The sequence below is a fragment of the Panulirus ornatus genome, chromosome 6 (genome assembly GCF_036320965.1).
Source record: "Panulirus ornatus isolate Po-2019 chromosome 6, ASM3632096v1, whole genome shotgun sequence".
In the NCBI taxonomy this organism is placed as follows: domain Eukaryota; kingdom Metazoa; phylum Arthropoda; class Malacostraca; order Decapoda; family Palinuridae; genus Panulirus; species Panulirus ornatus.
The window spans coordinates 32150617-32163627 of record NC_092229.1 but is presented as its reverse complement, the minus strand read 5'-3'; the positions used below and the strand labels follow the sequence as shown (position 1 = coordinate 32163627).

Genomic DNA, 13011 nt, shown 5'->3' with positions numbered 1-13011 from the left:
GATGTGCTGGAAATGAGATGTTTGAGGACAATGTGTGGTGTGAGGTGGTTTGATCGAGTAAGTAACGTAAGGGTAAGAGAGATGTGTGGAAATAAAAAGAGCGTGGTTGAGAGAGCAGAAGAGGGTGTTTTGAAGTGGTTTGGGCACATGGAGAGAATGAGTGAGGAAAGATTGACCAAGAGGATATATGTGTCGGAGGTGGAGGGAACGAGGAGAAGAGGGAGACCAAATTGGAGGTGGAAAGATGGAGTGAAAAGGATTTTGTGTGATCGGGGCCTGAACATGCAGGAGGGTGAAAGGAGGGCAAGGAATAGAGTGAATTGGAGCGATGTGGTATACAGGGGTTGACGTGCTGTCAGTGGATTGAATCAAGGCATGTGAAGCGTCTGGGGTAAACCATGGAAAGCTGTGTAGGTATGTATATTTGCGTGTGTGGACGTGTGTATGTACATGTGTATGGGGGGGGTTGGGCCATTTCTTTCGTCTGTTTCCTTGCGCTACCTCGCAAACGCGGGAGACAGCGACAAAGTATAAAAAAAAAAAAAAAAAAAAAAAAAAAAAAATATATATATATATATATTATATATATATATATATCATCAACTTTAAGTTTTACCCATATTATCGAGAATTTACTTTCTTACATTCTATCACATACTCCCACAATCCTGTTTCAGGAGTACTGCTACTGCAAATATATATATATATTTTTTTCTTTGCTTTGTCGCTGTCTCCCGCATTTGCAGGTAGCGCAAGGAAACAGACGAAAGAAATGGCCCAAACCACCCCCATACACATGTATATACATACGTCCACACACGCAAATATACATACCTACACAGCTTTCCATGGTTTACCTCAGACGCTTCATATGCCCTGATTCAATCCACTGACAGCACGTCAACCCCGGTATACCACATCGATCCAATTCACTCTATTCCTTGCCCTCCTTTCACCCTCCTGCATGTTCAGGCCCCGATCACACAAAATCTTTTTCACTCCATCTCTCCACCTCCAATTTGGTCTCCCACTTCTCCTCGTTCCCTCCACCTCCGACACATATATCCTCTTGGTCAATCTTTCATCACTCATTCTCTCCATGTGCCCAAACCATTTCAAAACAGCCTCTTCTGCTCTCTCAACCATGCTATTTTTATTTCCACACATCTCTCTTACCCTTACGTTACTTACTCGATCAAACCACCTCACACCACACATTGTCCTCAAACATCTCATTTCCAGCATATCCATCCTAATGCGCACCACTCTATCCATAGCCCACGCCTCGCAACCATACAACATTGCTGGAACCACTATTCCTTCAAACATACCCATTTTTGCTTTCCGAGATAATGTTCTCGACTTCCACACATTCTTCAAGGCTCCCAGGATTTTTGCCCCCTCCCCCACCCTATGATTCACTTCCGCTTCCATGGTTCCATCCACTGCCAGATCCACTCCCAGATATATCTAAAACACTTTACTTCCTCCAGTTTTTCTCCATTCAAACTTACCTCCCAAATGACTTGACCCTCAACCCTACTGTACCTAATAACCTTGCTCTTATTCACATTTATTCTTAACTTTCTGCTTTCACACTCTTTACCAAACTCAGTCACCAGCTTCTGCAGTTTCTCACATGAATCAGCCACCAGCGCTGTATCATCAGCGAACAACAACTGACTCACTTCCCAAGCTCTCTAATCCACAACAGACTTCATACTTGCCCCTCTTTCCAAAACTCTTGCATTCACCTCCCTAACAACCCCATCCATAAACAAATTAAACAACCATGGAGACATCACACATCCCTGCCGCAAAACTACATTCACTGAGAACCAATCACTTTCCTCTCTTCCTACACGTACACATGCCTTACATCCTCGATAAAAACTTTTCACTGCTTCTAACAACTTGCCTCCCACACCATATATTCTTAATACCTTCCACAGAGCATCTCTATCAACCCTATCATATGCCTTCTCCAGATCCATAAATGCTACATACAAATCCATTTGCTTTTCTAAGTATTTCTCACATACATTCTTCAAAGCAAACACCTGATCCACACATCCTCTACCACTTCTGAAACCACACTGCTCTTCCCCAATCTGATGCTCTGTACATGCCTTCACCCTCTCAATCAATACCCTCCCATATAATTTACCAGGAATACTCAACAAACTTATACCTCTGTAATTTGAGCACTCACTCTTATCCCCTTTGCCTTTGTACAATGGCACTATGCACGAATTCCGCTAATCCCCAGGCACCTCACCATGAGTCATACATACATTGAATAACCTTACAAACCAGTCAAAAATACAGTCACCCCCTTTTTTAATAAATTCCACTGCAATACCATCCAAACCTGCTGTCTTGCCGGCTTTCATCTTCCGCAAAGCTTTTACTACCTCTTCTCTCTTTACCAAATCATTTTCCCCAACCCTCTCACTTTGCACACCACCTCGACCAAAACACCCTATATCTGCCACTCTATCATCAAACACATTCAACAAACCTTCAAAATACTCACTCCATCTCCTTCTCACATCATCACTACTTGATATCACCTCCCCATTAGCCCCTTTCACTGAAGTTCCTATTTGCTCCCTTGTCTTACGCACTTTATTTAACTCCTTCCAAAACATCTTTTTATTCTCCCTAAAATTTAATGATACTCTCTCACCCCAACTCTCATTTGCCCTATTTTTCACCTCTTGCACCTTTCTCTTGACCTCCTGTCTCTTTCTTTTATACATCTCCCACTCAACTGCATTTTTTCCCTGCAAAAATCGTCCAAATGCCTCTCTCTTCTCTTTCACTAATAATCTTACTTCTTCATCCCACCACTCACTACCCTTTCTAATCAACCCACCTCGCACTCTTCTCATGCCACAAGCATCTTTTGTGCAATCCATCAGTGATTCCCTAAATACATCCCATTCCTCCCCCACTCCCCTTACTTCCATTGTTCTCACCTTTTTCCATTCTGTACTCAGTCTCTCCTGGTACTTCCTCACACAAGTCTCCTTTCCAAGCTCACTTACTCTCACCACCCTCTTCACCCCAACATTCACTCTTCTTTTCTGAAAACCCATACAAATCTTCACCTTAGCTTCCACAAGATAATGATCAGACATCCCTCCAGTTGCACCTCTCAGCACATTAACATCCAAAAGCCTCTCTTTCGCGAGCCTGTCAATTAACACGTAATCCAATAACGCTCTCTGGCCATCTCTCCTACTTACATACGTATACTTATGTATATCTCACTTTTTAAACCAGGTATTACCAATCACCAGTCCTTTTTCAGCACATAAATCTACAAGCTCTTCACCATTTCCATTTACAACACTGAACACCCCATGTATACCAATTATTCCCTCAACTGCCACATTACTCACCTTTGCATTCAAATCACCCATCACTATAACCCTCTCTCGTGCATCAAAACCAATAACACACTCATTCAGCTGCTCCCAAAACACTTGCCTCTCATGATCTTTCTTCTCATACATATATATATATATATATATGATATGATAGATATATAGATATATAGATATATATATATATATATATATGATATATATATATATGATAGAGTTGATAGAGATGCTCTGTGGAAGGTATTAAGAATATATGGTGTGGGAGGAAAGTTGTTAGAAGCAGTGAAAAGTTTTTATCGAGGATGTAAGGCATGTGTACGTGTAGGAAGAGAGGAAAGTGATTGGTTCTCAGTGAATGTAGGTTTGCGGCAGGGGTGTGTCATGTCTCCATGGTTGTTTAATTTGTTTATGGATGGGGTTGTTAGGGAGGTAAATGCAAGAGTTTTGGAAAGAGGGGCAAGTATGAAGTCTGTTGGGGATGAGAGAGCTTGGGAAGTGAGTCAGTTGTTGTTCGCTGATGATACAGCGCTGGTGGCGGATTCATGTGAGAAACTGCAGAAGCTGGTGACGGAGTTTGGTAAAGTGTGTGGAAGAAGAAAGTTAAGAGTAAATGTCAATAAGAGCAAGGTTATTAGGTACAGTAGGGTTGAGGGTCAAGTCAATTGGGAGGTGAGTTTGAATGGTGAGAGGCTGGAGGAAGTGAAGTGTTTTAGATATCTGGGAGTGGATCTGTCAGCGGATGGAACCATGGAAGCGGAAGTGGATCATAGGGTGGGGGAGGGGGCGAAAATTTTGGGAGCCTTGAAAAATGTGTGGAAGTCGAGAACATTATCCCGGAAAGCAAAAATGGGTATGTTTGAAGGAATAGTAGTTCCAACAATGTTGTATGGTTGCGAGGCGTGGGCTATGGATAGAGTTGTGCGTAGGAGGATGGATGTGCTGGAAATGAGATGTTTGAGGACAATGTGTGGTGTGAGGTGGTTTGATCGAGTAAGTAACGTAAGGGTAAGAGAGATGTGTGGAAATAAAAAGAGCGTGGTTGAGAGAGCAGAAGAGGGTGTTTTGAAGTGGTTTGGGCACATGGAGAGAATGAGTGAGGAAAGATTGACCAAGAGGATATATGTGTCGGAGGTGGAGGGAACGAGGAGAAGAGGGAGACCAAATTGGAGGTGGAAAGATGGAGTGAAAAGGATTTTGTGTGATCGGGGCCTGAACATGCAGGAGGGTGAAAGGAGGGCAAGGAATAGAGTGAATTGGAGCGATGTGGTATACAGGGGTTGACGTGCTGTCAGTGGATTGAATCAAGGCATGTGAAGCGTCTGGGGTAAACCATGGAAAGCTGTGTAGGTATGTATATTTGCGTGTGTGGACGTGTGTATGTACATGTGTATGGGGGGGGTTGGGCCATTTCTTTCGTCTGTTTCCTTGCGCTACCTCGCAAACGCGGGAGACAGCGACAAAGTATAAAAAAAAAAAAAAAAAAAAAAAAAAAAAATATATATATATATATATATATATATATATATATATCATCAACTTTAAGTTTTACCCATATTAATCGAGAATTTACTTTCTTACATTCTATCACATACTCCCACAACTCCTGTTTCAGGAGTACTGCTACTGCAAATATATATATATATTTTTTTCTTTGCTTTGTCGCTGTCTCCCGCATTTGCAAGGTAGCGCAAGGAAACAGACGAAAGAAATGGCCCAAACCACCCCCATACACATGTATATACATACGTCCACACACGCAAATATACATACCTACACAGCTTTCCATGGTTTACCTCAGACGCTTCATATGCCCTGATTCAATCCACTGACAGCACGTCAACCCCGGTATACCACATCGATCCAATTCACTCTATTCCTTGCCCTCCTTTCACCCTCCTGCATGTTCAGGCCCCGATCACACAAAATCTTTTTCACTCCATCTCTCCACCTCCAATTTGGTCTCCCACTTCTCCTCGTTCCCTCCACCTCCGACACATATATCCTCTTGGTCAATCTTTCATCACTCATTCTCTCCATGTGCCCAAACCATTTCAAAACAGCCTCTTCTGCTCTCTCAACCATGCTATTTTTATTTCCACACATCTCTCTTACCCTTACGTTACTTACTCGATCAAACCACCTCACACCACACATTGTCCTCAAACATCTCATTTCCAGCATATCCATCCTAATGCGCACCACTCTATCCATAGCCCACGCCTCGCAACCATACAACATTGCTGGAACCACTATTCTTCAAACATACCCATTTTTGCTTTCCGAGATAATGTTCTCGACTTGCACACATTCTTCAAGGCTCCCAGAATTTTCGCCCTCTCCCACATCCTATGATCCACTTTCGCTTCCATGGTTCCATCCGCTGCCAGATCCACTCCCAGATATCTAAAACACTTTACTTCCTCCAGTTTTTCTCCATTCAAACTTACCTCCCAATTGACTTGACCCTCATTGAACCCTACTGTACCTAATAACCTTGCTCTTATTCACATTTACTCTTAACTTTCTTCTTTCACACACTTTACCAAACTCAGTCACCAGCTTCTGCAGTTTCTCACATGAATCAACCACCAGCGCTGTATCATCAGCGAACAACAACTGACTCACTTCCCAAGCTCTCTCATCCTCAACAGACTTCATACTTGCCCCTCTTTCCAAAACTCTTGCATTTACCTCCCTAACAACCCCATCCATAAACAAATTAAACAACCATGGAGACATCACACACACCTGCCGCAAACCTACATTCACTGAGAACCAATCACTTTCCTCTCTTCCTACACGTACACATGTCTTACATCCTCGATAAAAACTTTTCACTGCTTCTAACAACTTGCCTCCTACACCATGTATTCTTAATACCTTCCACAGGGCATCTCTATCAACTCTATCATATGCCTTCTCCAGATCCATAAATGCTACATACAAATCCATTTGCTTTTCTAAGTATTTCTCACATACATTCTTCAAAGCACACTGCTCTTCCCCAATCTGATGCTCAGTACATGCCTTCATCCTCTCAATCAATACCCTCCCATATAATCTACCAGGAATACTCAACAAACTTATACCTCTGTAATTTGAGCACTCACTCTTATCCCCTTTGCCTTTGTACAATGGCACTATGCATGCATTCCGCCAATCCTCAGGCACCTCACCATGAGTCATACATACATTAAATAATCTTACCAACCAGTCAATAATACAGTCACCCCCTTTTTTAATAAATTCCACTGCAATACCATCCAAACCTGCTGCCTTGCCGGCTTTCATCTTCCGCAAAGCTTTTACTACCTTTTCTCTGTTTACCAAATCATTTTCCCTATATATATATATATATATATAGGCATATGATAAGAGTTGATAGAGATGCTCTGAGGAAGGTATTAAGAATATATGGTGTGGGAGGAAAGTTGTTAGAAGCAGTGAAAAGTTTTTATCGAGGATGTAAGGCATGTGTACGTGTAGGAAGAGAGGAAAGTGATTGGTTCTCAGTGAATGTAGGTTTGCGGCAGGGGTGTGTGATGTCTCCATAGTTGTTTAATTTGTTTATGGATGGGGTTGTTAGGGAGGTAAATGCAAGAGTTTTGGAAAGAGGGGCAAGTATGAAGTCTGTTGGGGATGAGAGAGCTTGGGAAGTGAGTCAGTTGTTGTTCGCTGATGATACAGCGCTGCTGGCTGATTCATGTGAGAAACTGCAGAAGCTGGTGACTGAGTTTGGTAAAGTGTGTGGAAGAAGAAAGTTAAGAGTAAATGTGAATAAGAGCAAGGTTATTAGGTACAGTAGGGTTCAATGAGGGTCAAGTCAATTGGGAGGTGAGTTTGAATGGAGAAAAACTGGAGGAAGTGAAGTGTTTTAGATATCTGGGAGTGGATCTGGCAGCGGATGGAACCATGGAAGCGGAAGTGGATCATAGGGTGGGGGAGGGGGCGAAAATTCTGGGAGCCTTGAAGAATGTGTGGAAGTCGAGAACATTATCTCGGAAAGCAAAAATGGGTATGTTTGAAGGAATAGTGGTTCCAACAATGTTGTATGGTTGCGAGGCGTGGGCTATGGATAGAGTTGTGCGCAGGAGGATGGATGTGCTGGAAATGAGATGTTTGAGGACAATGTGTGGTGTGAGGTGGTTTGATCGAGTAAGTAACGTAAGGGTAAGAGAGATGTGTGGAAATAAAAAGAGCGTGGTTGAGAGAGCAGAAGAGGGTGTTTTGAAATGGTTTGGGCACATGGAGAGAATGAGTGAGGAAAGATTGACCAAGAGGATATATGTGTCGGAGGTGGAGGGAACGAGGAGAAGAGGGAGACCAAATTGGAGGTGGAAAGATGGAGTGAAAAAGATTTTGTGTGATCGGGGCCTGAACATGCAGGAGGGTGAAAGGAGGGCAAGGAATAGAGTGTATTGGAGCGATGTGGTATACAGGGGTTGACGTGCTGTCAGTGGATTGAATCAAGGCATGTGAAGCGTCTGGGGTAAACCATGGAAAGCTGTGTAGGTATGTATATTTGCGTGTGTGGACGTGTGTATGTACATGTGTATGGGGGGGGGGGGTTGGGCCATTTCTTTCGTCTGTTTCCTTGCGCTACCTCGCAAACGCGGGAGACAGCGACAAAGAAAAAAAAAAAAATGACTCATGGTGAGGTGCCTGAGGATTGGTGGAATGCGTGCATAGTGCCATTGTACAAAGGCAAAGGGGATAAGAGTGAGTGCTCAAAATACAGAGGTATAAGTTTGTTGAGTATTCCTGGTAAATTATATGGGAGGGTATTGATTGAGAGGGTGAAGGCACGTACAGAGCATCAGATTGGGGAAGAGCAGTGTGGTTTCAGAAGTGGTAGAGGATGTGTGGATCAGGTGTTTGCTTTGAAGAATGTATGTGAGAAATACTTAGAAAAGCAAATGGATTTGTATGTAGCATTTATAGATCTGGAGAAGGCAAATGATAGAGTTGATAGAGATGCTCTGTGGAAGGTATTAAGAATATATGGTGTGGGAGGCAAGTTGTTAGAAGCAGTGAAAAGTTTTTATCGAGGATGTAAGGCATGTGTACGTGTAGGAAGAGAGGAAAGTGATTGGTTCTCAGTGAATGTAGGTTTGCGGCAGGGGTGTGTGATGTCTCCATGGTTGTTTAATTTGTTTATGGATGGGGTTGTTAGGGAGGTGAATGCAAGAGTTTTGGAAAGAGGGGCAAGTATGAAGTCTCTTGGGGATGAGAGAGCTTGGGAAGTGAGTCAGTTGTTGTTCGCTGATGATACAGCACTGGTGGCTGATTCATGTGAGAAACTGCAGAAGCTGATGACTGAGTTTGGTAAAGTGTGTGAAAGAAGAAAGTTAAGAGTAAATGTGAATAAGAGCAAGGTTATTAGGTACAGTAGGGTGGAGGGTCAAGTCAATTGGGAGGTAAGTTTGAATGGAGAAAAACTGGAGGAAGTAAAGTGTTTTAGATATCTGGGAGTGGATCTGGCAGTGGATGGAACCATGGAAGCGGAAGTGGATCATAGGGTGGGGGGGGGGCGAAAATCCTGGGAGCCTTGAAGAATGTGTGGAAGTCGAGAACATCATCTCGGAAAGCAAAAATGGGTATGTTTGAAGGAATAGTGGTTCCAGCAATGTTGTATGGTTGCGAGGCGTGGGCTATGGATAGAGTTGTGCGCAGGAGGATGGATGTGCTGGAAATGAGATGTTTGAGGACAATGTGTGGTGTGAGGTGGTTTGATCGAGTAAGTAACGTAAGGGTAAGAGAGATGTGTGGAAATAAAAAGTGCGTGATTGAGAGAGCAGAAGAGGGTGTTTTGAAATGGTTTGGGCACAAGGAGAGAATGAGTGAGGAAAGATTGACCAAGAGGATATATGTGTCGGAGGTGGAGGGAACGAGGAGAAGTGGGAGACCAAATTGGAGGTGGAAAGATGGAGTGAAAAAGATTTTGTGTGATCGGGGCCTGAACATGCAGAAGGGTGAAAGGAGGGCAAGGAATAGAGTGAATTGGATCAATGTGGTATACCGGGGTTGACGTGCTGTCAGTGGATTGAATCAGGGCATGTGAAGCGTCTGGGGTAAACCATGGAAAGCTGTGTAGGTATGTATATTTGCGTGTGTGGACGTATGTATATACATGTGTATGGGGGTGGGTTGGGCCATTTCTTTCGTCTGTTTCCTTGTGCTACCTCGCAAACGCGGGAGACAGCGACAAAGAAAAAAAAATAAAATAATTATGATGATGATGATGATGATAATGTGTAAATGTATATAAATAGTAATGTCAAATAATGTTAAGTGTCACTTAGTAAACGTGGGTCATGAAGCAATCCCTCACTGCATCTTCCTTCAACTCCTTTCCACACAACTTCCACTCTCAATGCTATCTCATGGCCTTATAAATTATGTTAATTCACTTGTTTCTACATATCCTGAACTTTTACATGTAAGTCTTTCATCCACAGTGATGAGAGGTGTCACTGAATTTGCATCAAAGGCTCATCTCCATCCACTCAACCTTAACCCCTACTCTTCCCTCCATTTGCCACTCCTCACTAGGACCTGTGCACATTAACTTCAGCACTATACCACAGCCATATAAGTCATGTTAGCTCACTTTTTTGTACATATCCTTTACTTTCACATGTACACTATTTCTTTTACTCTATAATAGGAAACAGAAAATTTGGCCATAGAGAAAACAGTACACAATAGGAAGTTTAAAGTTTTAAAAGTCCTTTGCTATCAACTTCATCACAAGACTTTCAACCATACATGCTACATGCATATTCAATTTCTCAAAAGTGTCTTTTACTAATGCCTACATGAAAAAAATTGGTCTAGACACACTTTCCCTACACTAGATCCAACATGCTCTTTACTTAAAAGGAATCTAACAATCCTTCTTGAGTATTCCTGGTAAATTATATGGGAGGGTATTGATTGAGAGGGTGAAGGCATGTACAGAGCATCAGATTGGGGAAGAGCAGTGTGGTTTCAGAAGTGGTAGAGGATGTGTGGATCAGATGTTTGCTTTGAAGAATGTATGTGAGAAATACTTAGAAAAGCAAATGGATTTGTATGTAGCATTTATGGATCTGGAGAAGGCATATGATAGAGTTGATAGTGATGCTCTGTGGAAGGTATTAAGAATATATGGTGTGGGAGGCAAGTTATTAGAAGCAGTGAAAAGTTTTTATCGAGGATGTAAGGCATGTGTACGTGTAGGAAGAGAGGAAAGTGATTGGTTCTCAGTGAATGTAGGTTTGCGGCAGGGGTGTGTGATGTCTCCATGGTTGTTTAATTTGTTTATGGATGGGGTTGTTAGGGAGGTAAATGCAAGAGTTTTGGAAAGAGGGGCAAGTATGAAGTCTGTTGTGGATGAGAGAGCTTGGGAAGTGAGTCAGTTGTTGTTCGCTGATGATACAGCGCTGGTGGCTGATTCATGTGAGAAACTGCAGAAGCTGGTGACTGAGTTTGGTAAAGTGTGTGAAAGAAGAAAGTTAAGAGTAAATGTGAATAAGAGCAAGGTTATCAGGTACAGTAGGGTGGAGGGTCAAGTCAATTGGGAGGTAAGTTTGAATGGAGAAAAACTGGAGGAAGTAAAGTGTTTTAGATATCTGGGAGTGGATCTAGCAGCGGATGGAACCATGGAAGCAGAAGTGGATCATAGGGTGGGGGAGGGGGCGAAAATCCTGGGAGCCTTGAAGAATGTGTGGAAGTCGAGAACATTATCTCGGAAAGCAAAAATGGGTATGTTTGAAGGAATAGTGGTTCCAACAATGTTGTATAGTTACGAGGCGTAGGCTATGGATAGAGTTGTGTGCAGGAGGGTGGATGTGCTGGAAATGAGATGTTTGAGGACAATGTGTGGTGTGAGGTGGTTTGATCGAGTAAGTAACGTAAGGGTAAGAGAGATGTGTGGAGATAAAAAGAGCGTGGTTGAGAGAGCAGAAGAGGGTGTTTTGAAATGGTTTGGGCACATGGAGAGAATGAGTTAGGAAAGATTGACCAAGAGGATATATGTGTCGGAGGTGGAGGGAACGAGGAGAAGTGGGAGACCAAATTGGAGGTGGAAAGATGGAGTGAAAAAGATTTTGTGTGATCGGGGCCTGAACATGCAGGAGGGTGAAAGGAGGGCAAGGAATAGAGTGAATTGGATCGATGTGGTATACCGGGGTTGACGTGCTGTCAGTGGATTGAATCAGGGCATGTGAAGCGTCTGGGGTAAACCATGGAAAGCTGTGTAGGTATGTATATTTGCGTGTGTGGACGTGTATGTATATACATGTGTATGGGGGTGGGTTGGGCCATTTCTTTCGTCTGTTTCCTTGCGCTACCTTGCAAACGCGGGAGACAGTGACAAAAAAAAAAAAAAAAAAAAAAATGATGATCCAACCACATACCTTACCAACTATGTTGAAACAACTTATTTCTATGATTTTTGAAAGAGAAATTGCATTCTCTTTACTTTCATTCAGCTGAAAGACCAATATCTTTAACCAATCCATGCTGCCATACACATATTCCACTTTAAACAGATGCTTCACCTCCACTCTTCATCTTCATCAACATCCCCATATTTCAATTTCTAAGGTGGAATATGACTTTTCTAACTTCCTCCTTCCTATAGAGATCTGTGTCCACTTTCCTAATCTCTAACCTTACTTTAACAATAACCTCATCTCTTATATCATCACTCTAATTAGATCAACTAGACCTTTAAAGTACTTCCACCACATCTTTCAAACCTCGTTTTTTTCACAAGCAACCTACCAGGATTGTACACACTTGCATTTCACGAAGACCTTCTTCTGCACCTATCTACTTCCTTCAAAAACAGGCTGCCAACTTTCTTTAGGGTTTCATTCATACTCTTGCCTTAAGATTCTCATTTGCTTTCCATTCATTCACATTAAACAATCCTATTATATATATTCATACCCTCCATTCATTTCCATTTTTTGTGTGATCCCACTTCTCCTTCCAATCTCTATATTCTAATCAATCATATTTCATAACCTTCATACCATCTTGCTATTCCTCTTTTCCTACCTCTTCTTATAGTGTCATACACCTACATGACAGCCTCTATCATATATACCCTTCAAGTGCCAATATACCATCTCAACCTTACCTTATTTTGCTTCAAAAACACAACAGTTCACACTGCACAGAACTAAAAAAAAACGTGATTCTTACCTGTCAGTTTTGTGCCAAGGGCAATTTCATCTATGGAGGTGATGCCCTTGCGGAATAGGGGCTTCTCAAACTGGGCTCGAATATCGTAATCAAGGGGCTGTGCCAAACCCTCTATTATAAGCTGCATAGTTGGTACGGTTGTCTCACATTGCTCACTCATGGCCTCCAAACCTGCCATATACCAAAAATTTCAGATAATCGCTATGTCACAGTTCTGCCTGTAAAAATGGCAATGATGTAACTCAAATTATATAAATTGCTGACAAAATCTACATAATCCCCCCCAAAAAATTACATAACTTCAGTCATGTACTGAACCCTTTAAAAAGAAGATATATCTAGGCAAACCAAAAACAGCCAGAGAAAAAAGGTTCCATGAGCATGAGAGACTCTCTTTGATATTTATATTAAATATACTTTGTCA

At 42.2% G+C, this 13011-nt stretch overlaps 1 protein-coding gene across 1 annotated transcript in view; it reads right to left on the bottom strand.

The window, feature by feature from the left end:
• Nucleotides 1-13011, bottom strand: part of LOC139748897 (S1 RNA-binding domain-containing protein 1-like) — a 714827-nt gene that overhangs the window by 34382 nt on the left and 667434 nt on the right. The window contains exon 12 of the mRNA XM_071662261.1: nucleotides 12588-12758. Coding sequence (XP_071518362.1) covers nucleotides 12588-12758 — 171 coding nt within the window. The remainder of the gene's footprint in view (nucleotides 1-12587; nucleotides 12759-13011) is intronic.